This window comes from Gasterosteus aculeatus, chromosome 11 (genome assembly GCF_964276395.1).
Source record: "Gasterosteus aculeatus chromosome 11, fGasAcu3.hap1.1, whole genome shotgun sequence".
Lineage (NCBI taxonomy): Eukaryota > Metazoa > Chordata > Actinopteri > Perciformes > Gasterosteidae > Gasterosteus > Gasterosteus aculeatus.
Genome location: NC_135699.1, coordinates 15490463 through 15508118, shown reverse-complemented (window position 1 = coordinate 15508118; position 17656 = coordinate 15490463). Strand labels below are relative to the sequence as shown.

The 17656-nt window shown below is 47.3% G+C and overlaps 1 protein-coding gene across 1 annotated transcript; it reads left to right on the top strand.

The window, feature by feature from the left end:
* Positions 1 to 3172: 3172 nt before the first annotated feature.
* Positions 3173 to 14914, top strand: hs3st2 (heparan sulfate (glucosamine) 3-O-sulfotransferase 2). Its single transcript, XM_040190362.2, has 2 exons — positions 3173 to 5103; positions 13851 to 14914. Exons 1-2 carry the CDS (start codon positions 4589 to 4591, stop codon positions 14467 to 14469), a joined length of 1134 nt encoding a protein of 377 aa, XP_040046296.2. The 5' UTR covers positions 3173 to 4588; the 3' UTR covers positions 14470 to 14914.
* The last annotated feature ends 2742 nt before the right edge of the window (positions 14915 to 17656 follow it).

The following is a 17656-nucleotide window of genomic DNA, read 5'->3' as shown; positions in this document are numbered from 1 at the left end:
AGCTCATTAACGCTGTCAGACTTCTTTTCCTCAACGAAAAAGGAAAGAAAGGTGTGCGTACGCTGGCATCTCCCTCAAATGCATCTGCAGAACTGCAGCCGCGCAGTTTAGTCGTGTAATGTCAGCTCTTTCGCAGAGTGGGTGGAATTATTTAATGCTGTCGAGTCCTGATATCACACTGATAGGGTGAGCCTCTAGTCTCCGAACAGGAAGAAACGTAATGAAAAAGCGAGAGACGTCTTGATACCTTCGGCATTGCGGGGCCACGGTGAGAACACGAGGCTGCTTATTCTCAGTGGTTGGAATCAACTTAAAAAGGGAAAGATTGTTTGAATCCCTCGGGGAGGAGCAGCATTCACAGCAACCGCAAAGAGGTTAGTTGGCCTCCAAACGGCAAGTGGACAGCAAGGTTTTTTTGGGAGGCGTCTTTGCTTTTATGATATGATATTAATTTGACCCGAATAAATTGCGTATTTGCAGAGATGCTTGTTGACTTTTCCCGTCCCGTGATGCAGGATCTGTGTGAAAAGTATGAAAAGACACAGCAGGGAAGTCTGGATGCTGCCCTAAAAATGTCAGGTTGTCTGAAAACTTGCCGCATAAAACTATCAAACACGCCAGAGGTTTGTAATTAAGGGGCAATTTTGGGGAAGCTGCACATTTCCAAGAAGAATTTTCTATTACTCAATGGAATTACAACGGAATACAAAAGAACCGAGTTCTTCTTCAATAAACTTCTCTCGGCCGTCTGGGGAGGGCGAGCGGTGGTCTTATTTCAAAGGTTTAGTGACGTGTATTATTCAGCACACGTGTGTGTGTGTGCCTATAGAAACAACCATGCATGCATATTTATTCATGAATGAAACGTGTCAGACAGCAAATTGATTCATTGTTTCTAATCAATCACTAACCAATAACGGCTCATTGTCACTTGGAGGCGGTCCTTATAAATCCTCGGTCCACTGGTGCCACACGGCGCTACGGGACCAATGACTGCAGATTTGGAATCTTCCCGCCCATCAGCCAAGCACGATTGTGCTTTTTCTCAAGAGCTGACTGATTATTTGAATCTGTGACTTACATACTCGCCAAAACCCACTCACAGTATTTCAGCGATTTTTGTCAAAAATGTGAACTTCTTTTGACGAACATTTTTACAGAGCAAAAAAGGATTTTCAAAAATCCGTCACTGGGCATGAAAAAGCAATTAGTAGAAATACAAAAAGGCTCCTTTTCTGTTCCTGAGTGTGTGACTTGACTCCACAGCAGTTGCAGCTGCAGCCCGGGGCCGGTGTGGATTACGCAATGTTAGAGGGACGCGGTGCAGTGGGAAGGTGTGTTAAATGCACTTCCTGCTGTGTGTGGCGCTGTGCATGATTGCTAGAGAGGCGGCAAGAAAAGCTACGGGGCAACAGCCTTGAGGTTGAAGTTGCCCCGGGGGAACTCTTGCGTTGATTTCCGGTGGTCTGGAAGTCCTCCGCGCACACTTCGCCTCCCTTTCCCTCTGGCAGAACCACGCGGGATACAAAGCCCGGGCCGCCCCGCAGCCTGCTGGCGACGGGCTTTGCAGCAAGGAGAAGCTCTGCAATGACACCAAATCATCACGCGTTTTGGAGCTTCTAGAATCATTAAACACGATGCGTGTTTCTCTCCTGGAGCGCCGTTGTAGAGGTGAACCTCAGGGAGCTAAACGTGTTGTTTTTAGCTGCATTAAATGTCAACGCATAACGTGACGTCAATCACAAAGCACCTCCCAATGTTCTTCTAAAAGCGTTTACTTAACCCTGCTGTTGGTTGATGCACCGTAAAAACTAATTCGCACACTAATTTAAAGTGCAATAAACAAAAGTTAATGAGCTAGAAAGGGAATATTAGAGGTTAGCAAACCCTCAAATGTTTTTCCTGTTTATGAAAACAGTCTCCGTTTCACTGCAGTTTTTGTCGTGTGCTGCTGATCTGAAATAATGAAGAATTAGAAAAGTACCGTTTTTTCTGTTTGAGTGGCTTCACGTTCATCTCTCTGCATCTCCTGCTCCCTTTTAGCTGGAGAGCACATCTGGCTGATACATTATAATGTTGTAGAAAACCTTCCTCTTTTGTGCTCTCACCTCATCCTTGATCCTACATCCTTGATGTAAGAAAATGTGCACTGACACGCAATTTGCCCTTTTGCTTTCGACTGCCTCACATCATCGTTCAACGTGATCTCCAAAACCTGTTCGTAAAAATGTAGACGAAAATCAGAAAAATTGAAAAATTGGTAACAATACATAGGAACTGGCGGCGGTTAACCACGCCCCTTGAGTGAACAACATGGCGGACCATGTTGGATTCTTGAGTGAACGTCTCTCCGCCATGTTGGATTTTTTGAGGGGGTTAGTGTCAGTATTCTATTCTTACAAGTTAACATTGATTTCTCGTTAAAATGCAATCATAACACGTTTTTTTACATCGTTAGACTTCACAAAGTGTGTTTACGGGGCGCAGGTCCCCGTTCACTTTGAATAGGGTGACGTCATCAGTCGCAGTCCGTATTTATTTAGTATGTATCACTACGAATTTGTATGTTGAAGATTTTCGTACGCATTTTTACGAACAGGTTTTGGAGATCAGGCTGCGTTGTTGCTGCTGTGGTGCCTCGGAAGCCATCGACAAACAACCAAAGCAGCTGGATGCCAAACGTCATGAACAATAGCGATTTGAGGCAAACTATGGGAGGGTTTTATTTTGGGTTATGGTTTTCAAATTTAAATTTAATAATTTAATAATTAGCCATCTTGTTCAAAGGAAAAACAAATACAGATGCAGACGTCTTGTCTCACACACCTGCGAGTTTGAATAAGTGAACGTGTCTCAGTGTAAACCCCAAATGGAATCATGTCTTCACCTGCAGCCCATATGTTTAGGAGATAGCTGCAGATAACCAGTATCTCAGCAGACGTTACTGCAGGCACGGCTGCAGGACCCTGATATACTCCCTGTGTTCCAGACACGTACGTCAGGAGGGATCCGAACATGGGAATATGTCGCTGAAAAGGACTACAGGATCTGTTGAAACGCAACAGCAATCTTTACTCCAATTGGGCTTTAGAAGCACAAAGACTGCGAGGACCTTCCCGAGGTTCGTGGAGCTACAGCAGGGTTTCACTTCGATAAACAATGGGCGTTTTTTTTTGCAAAAGGACATTGATCTGTTTTATTTATTATCAATCATTGGCAACAAAGCAAGAATTACGCTTGTATAATAGGGTTCTCATATTCCGATGCACCAAAATCCAAGCACAGATGCCACTGCAGCAATCATTCCTTGAGAAGAACGCAGGAGCTGGAGAACGGTGCTCATCTCGGGCCATGTAGTCACTTGGTGAGACGGCTGAGTGCACGTTAGTGTTGTTTGAGTAAATGTTATTAGCAAAGTCATTGTCATGCTTGAACTAGACAAAGAATCGAACCCTGAATCTATGAACTCCACACGCCTGCTCTGACTAAGGCCACACTTAGTGTTTAAGTATCCACTTCTAATGACACGACGTAAGGTCTGAATAGTGTGTATCAGGGTCACGTTGTTTTTCACTAGGAGACTATTGCAGCTTTATCCACTGCACAGGCCGTCCACTCCTCCCTGATGAAACATCATCTGACCGTGACATTGAAAGACCTGACGACTTTACATTCCGCTCTGCATCCAGCTCGCATCGCGGCAACACAGACGATCAAGCCTCTTACATTCCAGGGGCAGGTGTGTTCAGGAGAAATGACTCATGTGGAGAATGTTCAGCCGGGAGGAATCAGTCCACGAGTGAAGAGCAGGTTTCCTAAAGAAGAACATCAATTACACAACTAGTGCTAATTTTCTAAGGTTATTTGGATGGATTCATCTGACATGTGCATTTATTTATACGTTGAGCCTTATAAAATAATAACATACACATATATGTTCAGTTCTTATGAAATCCACTGATGGAATCCAAAGTACAGGCACTCAAGAAGCCACATTTTGCATATTTAAATCTCCAAATATGATGTAAAATACTCAGGCTGTTCCTTTAAAAAATAAAACGCATGTAGAATTGTGATGTGCGTGACGTCAGGGAGCTCATCAAATATTTATAGTGCATATAGATCTTCCCAACTTCTGTACGAAAAGGAACGGCGGGCTGAGCGCGCAGGTCCGGTTGGAGGGGAGCAGGACGTCGCGCCGCGGGGACGCACGACGTGCCCGACTTTTCTCTCAGTCGACACACACAACGGGGGAGAAGCGGCAGAAACATGGGCGTCAAGTTCCTCTGGGATTCATTTTAACATCCACACGAGCCACTCCACACTACTTCGCGGCAACTTGCTTAATCAGACGCCGACGGACCGATTTCTTTCCCACGGCGCCGAGTTCCTCGCAGCTCCGCGACCCATGAGGAGGGACGGCGCGATTTACGCGCAGCTGGAGCCTCCGACCGGCCGCCCCCGTCCCCGCGCGCCGGTCCGTCGCGCCCAGCTCGAACCGGCGGCACCGGCGGACTCCGACCGCGCGCCGACGGAGGAAAGAGTCTCCTTGATGGAAGACCATGCGGCGCTTTGAACCCATGGAGACATGGCACATAGGTTCCTCTCATCTACGAACAGATCCAGCACCCGATTCGCCTTCATCTTCACCGTGTCGCTGTCCTGCACCTACCTATGCTACACCATCCTCTTCTGCCGCGGCACCGTCATGAGCAACCAGGCTTACGAGGGCAGGAGATGCTCGCCGAGCAAGAACGCGGGGGGGAAGAAACTTCTTGGAAAACTGGACAATTGCGCGTCGCCGGGCGTCCGGTCCGTTGTGGAGGAGCCCGCCGCCCGGCGAGGACCGAGCGAGGTCAGCGAGCCGAGCGGAGCCCCGGGCGGCCCGGCGGGGGGGCAGTGGGCCGACGTGAAGTTCAGAAACATGAGCGTCGCGCAAAGATATGGGGACAAGAAGCTGCCCAACGCGTTAATAGTCGGCGTGAAGAAAGGAGGCACCAGGGCGGTGCTGGAGTTCATCCGGATACATCCAGATGTGCGCGCTCTTGGAACAGAGCCGCACTTTTTCGACAGGAACTATGACCGAGGGCTCGACTGGTACAGGTGAGCAACGGGGATATTTCTCTTTTTTGCCTTGATATCGTGCGCGCAGCGTGTGCGGTTCAGTCACCTCTTGATCCGCCGGGCAAAGGAATCTGGTGACGTCACGATGTGCACTTCCATGCCCGTTCCGCTCGTTTTATGACGGGAGTGAATTGCATTTTATTACAGTACAACTCACTTCATCGGTGGCCTATTATTCGATGGCACGTTTTGCGGTGTCGTTTGATCTAATAACACATCTGGGGATGTCACGGACACACAAACCTAAAAAGCATTAAGATCACATCTTGTGAGGGCTGCAGATGTTTCACCATGGTGGTGAACAGACACACACAGACAGCGCTGTGATGGTTTGTGCTTTTAAGTGAGCCGTGCCAGCAGACAGAACGATACCGATCGCCCGCTTGGTCCATTCCCACAAAAGGTGTTATCCCAACAGGGCATTTTTAAGTTATATATAAATATATAATATATAATATTCAAATTTATAGTGGACAGTGGACTTAAGATAAACTGTCGAGATTTTGGGGGGTCAAAGGTCACCAGGTGTCAATCCGTTCCATGCGCTTTGAGGGAATGGCTTCATGTTTGGCCCAAATGTACAATAGGATAAAATGAAGCGATGACAATGTGTTAAGAAATGGATTTAAATTGCACCTGGACGGCTTATGGAGGTAATTCTAGTATTTTATTGGACAAATTGTCATGAGGAGCATCCTTTAATAAATGAACATCATATTAGTGGGCTGTCACTAAGACCATCACATCATCTAAATTGAGTTCATCAAAGCGCAGAGCTGGAAAGTTTCAATCGGTCCATAAAGTACAAAACGTGATTGTTATTTTACATTTGTGATTTAGAGATTCAAATGAACTTTGATTTAACCTTAATAGTCAATCATCCCAAAAAACAGTAAAGGAAATGAAATAACAACGCAGTGTACCTATTGTCAGTATTAATGCAGTTTACTCATGCGGATGCTGTGCGACACGTTTTATTTCTGCACAGGAAGGAGCTTTTCAAACAGGATGCAACAGTTAAAGTTTGTCTTCATTGTTGAGTATATTTGACAAATGAATCGCGAAGGGCGTCGCTCCTTTCCACACTCGACAGAACGAGCTGGGAAGCTTGTTAACAGCCTCCACACGTGGCGGCTGCATGCGGCCCGCAGGACGCTGCTTTTCTGGGAAGAAACGCGTCGATTTGAGCCGGAGGCGGAACGTAGACGCGGTGTGACGGAGACGTTTGTACACAAGCAAAGACGTTTCTCCGTTTTAAAAAAAGCAGCAAACACCCGGTGAACACAAAGGAGCCGCAGATGACAGACCGACGTGGCCCTGCACCACCCGTTGGGCCGCACCGGCAACCCGCCACACATCCACCCGCCCTCCCCCGTGCAGCTCGGTGATCTCTTTTCTTGCTTTACTGAAGTTTGATCTTGTTTTTTTTTGTCTTCTCCACGTCGCACTGAAGCTCAGCAAAGACAAACCGAGGTCTCGCATCGAGCAACACCGTTCAAATACTCGAGACGCTCAAACAGCAGCACGGACTGAGGGACGCGTGTAATTCGGCTGCTGTTCAACCTGACGGGTGACTGAGCGGCGCTCATTGTGCTCGGCTGGCCCTCACTGATTATCTGTCACAACGTTTGCGATGCCGGCAGCACGTCGCGTGAAGCATTTCTCCGTTGTGATCAACTGTCATGTTCTAACGCCGTATTTGTAGATTCTACTTGTGTGGGTCTGCTCTGCGCAACAAGTCATCAGGTGGCCTTCAACCGCCTGTAAAATACGTATCATTTCATTTCCCCGTGAATTTCTTTGTCATAAAATCTTTAGCCCTTTTGGAAGCATTGAAGTGGCTGTACTAACTCACAAACTCCAAACACTGTCACATGTTGGATGTATTGAGTTGTTATTTATTGTAGCTGCATGGGTGCTATCCAGTGCTTTACTTATTCACTTTTATGTTCTAGTCTACCACACGACAATGAATGAAATGCCTCATTTTCGGCTGATTCGGGCAAACAAAGTTATCTTTGACGTCTCCACTCGACACCTTTGTCAAAGCTGGTTGCTCACAAGATAAAGACGGCAAACCAAGTCGTCGATTATTTTACGCATCTAATCTTCAGGCTCTCAAAACGGTGCCGTGTCCATTGCCGTGCGTCCTCCTGCACGGAAGCCGACAGGGCCGCCCGCTTCGCCGCCTGCGTCCTCGCCCCCTCGCCGCCGTCTCCAGCGGCATCGGAAAGCTCAAGAGCGGACCACCACGTCGCCACACAACGCCCAGGCCTAAAAGGGCATCTCGGCGCTATCGACCCCACAGTCAGGAGCACTCGCAGTGGATTCCCTGAGAAGGGTGGAAACGGCGTGAGGGTGTCATCCGGAAAGGTCGAGGAGGACAGAAAGGTGGATGGTTCTCGTTTAACACAGAAAACTGCTCGTTATGCGGCGATGGCGGTGGCGCGGCGTGCATTATTAACGAGGTGTCTTCATCGCAGCGCCGCCGCCGCACGTAGCGGGTGACGTTAATTAAGAAAACAACCCTTTCCGAGAGGTTTCCTCCAAGAGTCCAGTCTGGGGAGCAGAGCTCTTCTTACTTTAATTGAATAACTTGGAGCTCTAGCGTTTGCAAATGAACACGTGGGGACGCGTGCTGTACGCGCGTGCACTACTCGCTCACACGGCCTTCAATTTGTACGGTTTTGCGAATCCACCACTTTGTTCCACATAATAATTATATAATTACCCCGAACTTGACATTCACGAATCTCCGAAGATGAATTATCTTCAATAACTTAAGCGACTACTTGACGTCGCGATGAGGTTCCCCTCTGTGCGCCGACTGAAACGTCACGGTAACTGTTTGGAGGCGTTGCCATGGCATCCACATTCGGTTTAAGCTCCAAGGTAAACCCATCAGCGACTTTTTAACCTTATTTCAAAGTGCGTATGTGTTGTGTTCTGGTTTGAGTCTCGCTTCAAAGGAACGAAGGTTAGCGAAGCTGCTGCAACAGCGTCGGCCATTTCACTGGAGAGCTTTTCTTTTCTTTTCTTTTTTCAAAGAGCCAAACTGATGATTTCTCCCCGTTGAAAAATCTTTTTCTTCGCAATTCTCCCCCCGACTGCATCGGGCAAGAGCTTGACTGACAGACGGTTCGTCCAATCCGCGCTTCTCGGACGGTTCTCTGTTGAAGCCGTTCCGTTCCAAATGCTGCAGGTCAAGCAATAAACGGCCGCTGTCCTGTTTGTCACTTAATGTGTCTCGGAAATGAAAATGTAATTCCATTTGGGCTTCACTTGTCCCTGAAACAAATGACGCCATGAAACTAACTACCATTTTAGAGATGGAGTCTGGAAATATGGAGTCATCCTCAGAGATGTCGGCTTGTTAACTTTACCCCCCCGGGCGAACCCGGCGTATCGCTCCCTCCTCTCTGGTTATCAAATAATATCGGAGCTCTCCCTCCTCCTGTGTGTCGCATTCTCTGGCTCCTTTTTGTACTTTCCCGCCAGCTTCACTGAAGGCCACTACATGTGTGTGGGCTGTCCTTTCTGCAACTATGCTTCTGCACGACCTATTGAATAATGAAAATAAAAAAATAAATAGGAAAAAAAGCGCATCCGCACAGGTGTAAGTATTACGCCGTTGCTAAAAGCGTTCGCGAACCACTTCAACAGCTGCGCATTCATCCAAAAAATGCACAAAGAGCGGCGTAATAATGGTTTGAGAATGAGCAGGTCCGCGGACGCGTCACATGGTAATGTGACAGCTCGTAGCCGGGCTCCACTCGCCGCGTTATTGTTCACTGAGAGCAAGTGTCAGTCATTTCCCTCTGCAGACCAAAACCATGAATAATCGTCACTTCAAGGAACACAAGAACCCAGCGTCGAAATGACAGCAATTAAATAGCGGCGGGTCGAAGGTCGAAGACGGCAGCGCCGGCCTTTATTGTGCTGCCGTGAATGTGTTTTGATTCCATTATGCGGCGGATGATGGGCTGGGAATTCTCTAATGCCAGCCGCTTGTCTCCTGTTAAATTAGAGAAATAGATCCTTGCTTCTCAGAGCGTTGCCATTCACCTCCGTTCCCCACCTGGCTGAACGGGCCGCGGGTTCGTCTGAACGGCTCTCCGTTAAATCTTAATAGACTTCCCGAGGCAGCGGGCCTCTGTTGCAGGTGATTAATGATCAGATGTCATCATTCAGCTGTTGTCTGAGTGAGTGAAGCTTTAATAATCCAGCAGCTCTCTTTTGGAGGGGACCGGATCTCCGCCTGATGGAGGAAAAAGGGGAAGATGACGTTTTCAGGACGTTTGTGGTGCAAATTCTTTACACAGCAAAGTATTTCCGTGTGTTTTCAGCATCGGTTTGATGTTGACTTTTGTTTCCACTGACAGTGCAGTTTGTGTGGAACTGTAACTCAGTCTGATGAGAACAATGTATTCCAGAGATTATTTGACTTAAACGTTTTAAATCTCTCTTCATGCTGCTTGCTAGGATTCACTGTTCAGTCGGTGTGGACGGGGAAAACACGAGGGGCCTTTGGACGGGTCAACGGGGCGTGAGTCTGCGGCTGGATGATAAGGGGGTGATAACAATAGATATTCATAGATTATACATTTGATCTATATCCTTTTTATCACGCAGTTGAAAGAGTGGCTTACGGACAGATAAAACAATGAATGATTTTGTCCTCATCGGTTTTCATAACCAATAATAATATGGATGATAACACCACGGTAACCGAGTTCATACATGGTTGTTCCAGCTCGCCCGGCCTTAACAGGGGTGCGATGCCGCGTTGCACGTGTAGCCGCGTTGCAAATGTTTACTGAGAACTTGACAACGTGCAACTTGCTGTTTTAAGTTCAAACCTGAGTGAAATGACAGTGATGCATTCTGAGTCCATTGATCGTTCACAAGGAGACGATTCAAAGCCCGACCTTTACTTGTTCTCACGCTCCGCATTCCCCATGAGCTGGCAAATCCTTTAAGTTCTTCAACGAGACCCATTCAGCCACCATGCATTCCCCCGCGTGCGCACCAACAAAGCATACATGACCTGCAGGTGTGTAATTACGTTTGAATGTAACGTTACACACAGTGTGCCGTCCGTAACACAACGGCCCTCCAACAAAAAGCTCTCAATGTGTCACCCGGCTGTCAATGGGCTGTCCCTGCTGATGAGGTGTTGCCAGATCGCCATCGTACTGGGAAAAAAGCTACATGATGACCAACATGACTTATATGTTGGTCATCATCTGAGCAATTTAGGAGCAACTGGCAAAAGCCGAAGTTCAGAAGAATCAAATATTCTGCCATTTGGATCTGCGGGCTGCAGGAGGACGGGCTTTAATTGGGAGTCCTTTTCAAGAAAGACATCCGTGCTCGTGGCCTATTCCTCCATAACGATACGGCGGCATCCAGAGGCAAGTGGAGATGAACTCCGGACCTCCAGCCTCCGCTGCTCCAACAGAGATAAATAGTGGAGCAGGAAAGCCTGCCGGCTCTTTCAGGTTGGCTACAATATGCAGACTGGCTCTCACTGCACTGCGGCTCATTAATGAGCGCGCTTCCCGCCGATCTGCCCTGTTAGAATAGTGGAAAGTCTGGTTAAGGGAAACCTTCTCTTTAAAAAACAACAACCTGTTTGTTTTTTTTACTCATTTGCAGTGAGGATCTTTCATTTTGTGGTACAGACCAGTGGTTCTCAAATGGGGGGATTTTAAAAAGATGTGGATATTTTTGAAATGATCATCAGCATTCATTCACTCAAAAGGGATGAACCCATGAATGTCAGTATAAGAATCAAGCAAATTGTCTTACAGGTTGAGAAGAAAACGTTTCATCTCTAAAACACTGAAGTAATTCAACTCTCGTAGTACAGATATTATCAAATGAGAGGCCTTGTGATAACAACATACACTGATCCTCACTGATGCTTGGATGTCATTTCTGTTCATTGCTGGGGTATTTAATATAAAGTACCGTAAAAAAAACTGTATTTTTCAGCAATTCCGGCACATTAAAATGATAAAGCACAATTGTTGAAATTCACACTAAATCTCCAGAACTCTTAAACAAATTGTCTTCCTGAAACCTTTAAGAAACACTCCCATTCAACTGGCTAATACGTGCATGATCATTGACTTAAAGTGGGCTTCTCGCCGATTGTTGTATAGTTTTGAAGGCGGTGTTTCATTATGCATTAACGGGATAGTCTGTGGTTGGGTGAATAGTGTCTGGTACAGAATAAGCCCTGTTTTCAATCGTAAAAAGCGTAATGAATTCGAAGTTAATGTCACGGAATAACAACGTTAAAATACCTTAACAAAAAGAATTGCGCAATTAGAGCATCAAATGCAATCCTGAAGCATCCAAAACAGATTAGACTTCAAGCGAGTCCTCTCGCTCGGCCGCGAGCGCGTCTCATTTACAATATCGAGCTGATCTTCCACACCCGAGTTCATTTTCCCAGAGTGATTAAAATGTCACAGCGGAGCCCGTAATGCATCCTGACTCAGAGTTCCACCACGGATCGGGAATGAGACTGTAAATTATCCCCAAAGACCCAAAGCGTTGACTCTGAGTGAAAAGGTGGTAATCAATCAGAGCACTTCACTCAAATGTCAGTTAATTAAGGTGTGTGTGTGTGTGTGTGTGTGTGTGTGGCCCACAGAGCGAGGTGTCCTTATTAAAGTTTGCGCTCCTCTGACACATGCATACTAATACAGATGCTGAGAAACTTAGTAATTACCCTCCAAGCGATTCCATTGATATTACAATCATGTCAAGTTTCTCGGTGCAAATAACCGTCACCGGGCTTTTCCAGTGACCTCACCCACTGGCACCGAGACCCTCGACTGGATCTCTCACTCCCAAATAATACAAAATGTGAAGAGGTGTGACATTAAAGGTAAGTGAGTGCACAAATAAATCGGCCGATAACAACATAATTGAATATTCACCGTGCCTTCCCCCCCCCTGCGGTTCCTCATTAACATCACATGGAGACAAAGTCATCACCGGCCGCTCCTTTGATCTTTGGACCGCGCCGTCTTCTCCGCTCGCTGCAGTTGAGACAAACGTCAGTTGAAGCTGATGGACTTTGAGATTCACACTTTAAGTTTCATATTCTCATATAAAGTGAAAAGAAGCAGAAGTGGCGCGCAGTATAACCCTTGATGTAACACTAGCTATATGTAACATTAGCTTTGATGTCGCGTCGATGCCCTCGGGCTGTGTGTGCACGTGTAGACACAACGTGTAGACACAACGTGTAGAGACATGGCAGCAGTACAGTTACACACTATTTTAAAGGTGCACCTGTTCGCTGTGTGCGTCCGCGTTGAGCACGCCGAAAAATGTTCACAATTGACGAGCCGGATCGCGAAGACTGTTCGCAGCGCCGAAGATCCTGCAGGCCACGAAATGGTTAAGTTTGCGTGTGTGTGTGTGTGTGTGTGCGTGTGTGTGTGTGTGTTCTCATGAAAGACTAATAGTTGCCTCGTGGTCCTGAGGCAACAACTCAGGATTCATAAATAAAACTAAATGGATCAATATTTTTCAATACTTGAGCTTGAGAGAGAAAGGTTAGCGTTCAATCACAGCCCCCCCCCCCCCTCCCGTCCCCTCCCGCAGTGATGTATTAAAGTGTGATTCTCCATCATCAGAACTACGCAGAAAATGTACCTGTTTTCTCAAAACTGATTCACACGCTGCTCCATCCAGAGGTTCGGACTCCTCTGAAATCGGGAAAAAGTTCAAACAAACCGCAGCGCGTTCAGCGTCCGCTTTTTGGTTCCTTCAGGGTGACAAACTGAGGAGGAGGCGTTCATTGTCTCAACAGCCCACATCAGAGGCTCATTCATCAGCTTTTATTGAAGCCAAGTGTCGGGGCACAATGACAAATTGCGCTCGGGGGGGGGGGGGGGGGAAACCCACATGACACAAATGTGACACGTGGAAACATCTGCCTGTGGTTGGCCGAGTCGTTACCGTGGCAGCACGATGGCGATGATGCATCTTGTGATTGTACCAGATGACCCGGCGCCGCGTCGCACAGATGGATCCTCGTGTCGTGTTTATTTGGGTTTTGGCCACAGCTATTCGGTAGCTGTCTGTCATGGAACTATATTTTCTATACCGACGTTTTGGACGTTGCAACCACCGTCGAGTCCTGAACCCGGAGAAACCCTTTCAGAGTTGCATGTCGGGCTTCTTTCGGTGCTTTTGGGGGAAAGACAACAGGTTGTGCGTGGACTCAAAGCAGGACGGTGCAAAGCGAATGAAGGAGGAACAAAACCTCGCTGCCTGCGTCAGAAATCCCCGGTGAAATAGTGCAGGCGACATGCATGAGATCGAGATGGACGATGCATTTAAATTCAGTGTGACTTGTATAAAAAAAAAAAAGAAGATCTCAACTGTTGGATTTTACGAATGTTTTATTCATCGGTCTGACTAACATACATAAACAGGACGAGTCATTTCCATTTCCTGCCTCCATACTTTCACAATCCAATGCATAGGAAATGTGAATTCATCCCAACACACGCGGCGCGTTTAGAACTTGATGTTTGTGATTCGATGTGGATTTACGTTTCCTCTGACGCGGACATTTTTTATACGGGGGATGAAAGACGTGCGAAAAAAAGGTAGGAAAAAAAAAACAAGCTCCTGGTCCAGAAAAAACAAGCCTCGCTGACTCATCCGTTTGTGTTTTTTTCTCTTTCCCTCCCAAGGGGACTGATGCCTCGGACGCTAGACAGCCAGATCACCTTAGAGAAGACGCCCAGCTACTTCGTCACCAGAGAGGCCCCGCGACGCATCTCCAGCATGTCCCGCGAGACCAAGCTCATCGTGGTGGTGCGCAACCCCGTCACCAGGGCCATCTCCGACTACACGCAGACCCTCTCCAAGAAGCCCGACATCCCCGCCTTCGACCAGCTGGCCTTCAAGAACAGGAGCCTGGGCGTGGTGGACGCCTCCTGGAACGCCATCCGGATCGGGATGTACGCGCTGCACCTGGACAACTGGCTGCAGCACTTCCGCCTGTCGCAGATGCACTTTGTGAGCGGCGAGCGGCTGATCACGGACCCGGCGGGGGAAATGGGCCGCGTGCAGGACTTCCTGGGGCTGAAGCGGATCATCACGGACAAGCACTTCTACTTTAACCGAACCAAAGGCTTCCCCTGCCTGAAGAAGCCGGAGAGCAGCGGGCAGCCGCGCTGCCTCGGCAAGTCCAAGGGCAGGACTCACGTGCAGATCGAGCGCGAGGTCATCGAGCAGCTGCAGGAGTTTTACAGGCCGTTTAATGTCAAGTTCTTTGAAACTGTGGGGCAAGACTTCAAGTGGGACTGAGGGCGGGGGCGGGGGGGTGTACGGGAACAGATGGGATGTGCTTCTAAATGGTGTTTGTGGGATTTGGGTTATTCTGATGGATGCAGAGGCCGAGTTTCTTTGCCGCAGCCGTCGACAGACAAGCGGCATTAACGGTATTGTTGACGTGTTCGTTCTGCTCTAAAAGGTCCGTCGCGCAGAGCAGAGAGTCCCAACGCAAAGTTGCACCAAATGAGCCGGGCAATTATTCCTCGGAGAGCTTCTCCTTCTTCTCCTTATTATTGTTGAAAGGTCACCTGCAGGTTTGCCGGATACATGTATTGCAACTGAAAAGGTAAAAAAAATAATAATAACAGCTATATTTAAACAGATGCTATAACTCTGACAAAGGATTACCGTTTATTCAACTTCAGCGCTTCCCGTGTCAGTATTTTTGTTGTGATCATCAAAATAAAAAAAGGTAAAAGTCGTGAAGTCAAGTGTCTATTTAGGATATTTTCTGCTTTTCTTGCTACAAATGAGCAAAAGTGTTGTTTTTCCTCAATGGTCTCCAGTATACATCGAGCCCGTCTCCTACAAAACGACTCCTTCCTCCTGGATTTTGTTTGTAATTCATGTGGTAAATGGAGAGAAAACAAAACAGACTATTTGGGTTTGGTGAAGAAAATTGAAATGAATTTGGAACGAAACAAAATGACTCGTGTCACTCGGGACACAACCAGCCGTCTTCACAGGACCGTTTTTTTTTCACCATCTAATTTCATTGAGACCATCCATCCATCCATTGTCAGACCGCTTATCCTGCACACAGGGTCGCGGGGGGGCTGGAGTCCATCCCAGCCAACTTCGGGCGATAGACAGGGTACATCCTGGATTGGTCGCCAGCCAATCGCAGGGCAACACAGAGACACACAACCATTCACACTCACATTCACACAACTACGGGCAATTTTTAAAGTCCCCAATTAACCTGATCCCCAGAGCATGTCTTTGGACTGTGGGAGGAAGCCGGAGAACCCGGAGAGAACCCACGCAGACACGGGGAGAACATGCAGACTCCACACAGAAAGGCCACTGGGCGGAATCGAACCCAGGACCTTCTTGCTGTGAGGCGACAGTGCTAACCACCACGCCACCGTGCCGCCCATTTCATTGAGACATTAATAAAAAAAAACAAATGTAAACCAGGGCAGTTTTCTCATATGGGAACGCGACTAAAGAAAAGGATCATATCTCTTCCTTGAGAGCAGCGGCTTGTTGATTCGGGACACGACGTCTCCAGTCCAAATCTCTGAGACGTATATTAATCAGAAAGGAGTTGCTCGAAAGATAAACCCCTATCAGATAAACGCTTACCACTGATCTCATTAACTCCTCCTCCTGAAGGGCCAGATTGACCTCCTGGATTTGCATATCGGAGCCAATCAGACTCGTCATTAATACATTCCCACTCGTCTCCAAAGGTCCTCGACTCAAAAGAGGAGGGAGGAGAAGTGCCGAGAGACCCAAGAATCGGTGCAGGGAGGTAACAGCGGTGACAGGAACGATGCTACCGACCCCAGAGGGGACGGAGGTGAAACATCAGCAGCGAGCGCGTCTATCGGACGGACGGATCAGCGCGGGATTAAGAAAACCTCGGCGATCGCTTTGACCTCTCCGGGTAAATCCTTGTGTTCAGTATGAATAAAGTTTGTTGAAAAGCCATTCGAGCCCAACGCTGCCGAGGCCTCGTCGTCCTCCTTCATCGGACGCTTGCTTGTGCTTTCTGTTAATGGTAAATCTAAAGTGTTTCCTGGGGAGACTATTTAACGGCCGTGTTGATCAGATAATATGATAATGGATGCAAAGCTTGAAACGGTAGAGATGATTGCAGTGTTTAATAGTCCCTCCACAGGTGTTCCATTGTTTAATCCCCCGCTGCAGGCCTGTGAACGAGCAGCTCCCCCAACCAATGCGCGAGAGCGACAATGCAACCTTCCGCGTAAAGCAAATTAGATTTTCACCTGCGTTGCGATTGTGCTCCTGCAGCACACGTCCGGCGGGCCGGCGGCAGTATTTCAACTGTCAGTTGTGATACTCTACACTCGTTTTTTGATTAACCTGCCAAAGCCGGCTGCTTCTCAGCGAGCCGTCAGCGGACGCGACACTTTAACAACTTTATCTCAGCTCAGTTAATTAGAACTTTTCCCCAAGAACGCTGTGGGCGCGATGACACGGCACCGGGGGGGAAATGTTTTTTATTTAAATGCAGAGCTGCCACCGCGTGATAGCCGCTGAATTCTTTTAAGTGACACCAGGCCTGCGCATGGCCTCTTTAATTGTGACTTCAGTCGGAGAATAGCAGGTAATCGTTTGGGGGAATATTAGATTCATATTTATATAGACAGTATTGTTGTCATGCAAATGTTGCAATTTCATTATTAAATATACAAATGAGGCTTTAGCTGTCGCTGACTGTTGATGGATTTACGAGAAATCTGCAAATGCAAATAGACAGTAGTCAGACAAACGCCTAAACATGTACTTTGGCTGTTTTGTTCCCAGTAGTCTGAAAGAAGACGTTCTAAGGAATCAAAATACGACGAAAGTGTTGATGTTTTTGTGCACCGCTAAAGGGATCTTTCTTTCTTACGTATCAGCTCCTCGTTACGAGCCAGTTTTCTCAGGTAAAAAGCTGTGTGACCATTCTAAACTAAAGTAAATGACCAAACACGTACATGTGCTTTGAGGGGTTCAATAAAATCAATTACCTCCTTTGACCTTCTTATTAAATGAAAATGAATAATGAGGCAGCATTCAAATGTATGTTTTGCAGCCGCCTCTTAAGGAATCCAGAGCTTTTGAGCTCTTTCATAACTGCTGCCTTAAAAGAAAAAAAGCAGAAAAGCCAGAAAACCCCAAAAAGCACGATTCCAAAAATTCATCAAAAACATCAGAAATACAATGATGATGAAGGAGGCTGAGAACGTCGACGATATTTATCGACTTCTCGCGGGAATCCGGTTTGTACGGATTTGTTTACGGATGTCACTTTGAATTTACACATTGCTTCATTCCAGTTTCTCCGAGGAGATGCGTTCGACACAGCGTTGAAGTAATCATACAGAGATGCAGAGACATCTGCTTGTTCTCCGCCGTGAGCCGAAGCCACGGAGGATAATGAGCACGTTTCTTGTTTCCACAGCGGACAATGAGAGGAGCAGGATTT

What these genes read in the sequence shown, in the direction of transcription:
- hs3st2 (XM_040190362.2), top strand. Translation starts at nt 4,589, where the DNA reads ATGGCACATAGGTTCCTCTCATCTACGAACAGATCCAGCACCCGATTC. An exon ending in CGAGGGCTCGACTGGTACAG is followed by an intron (nt 5,104 to 13,850) that starts GTGAGCAACGGG and finishes TTCCCTCCCAAG; the next exon opens with GGGACTGATGCCTCGGACGC.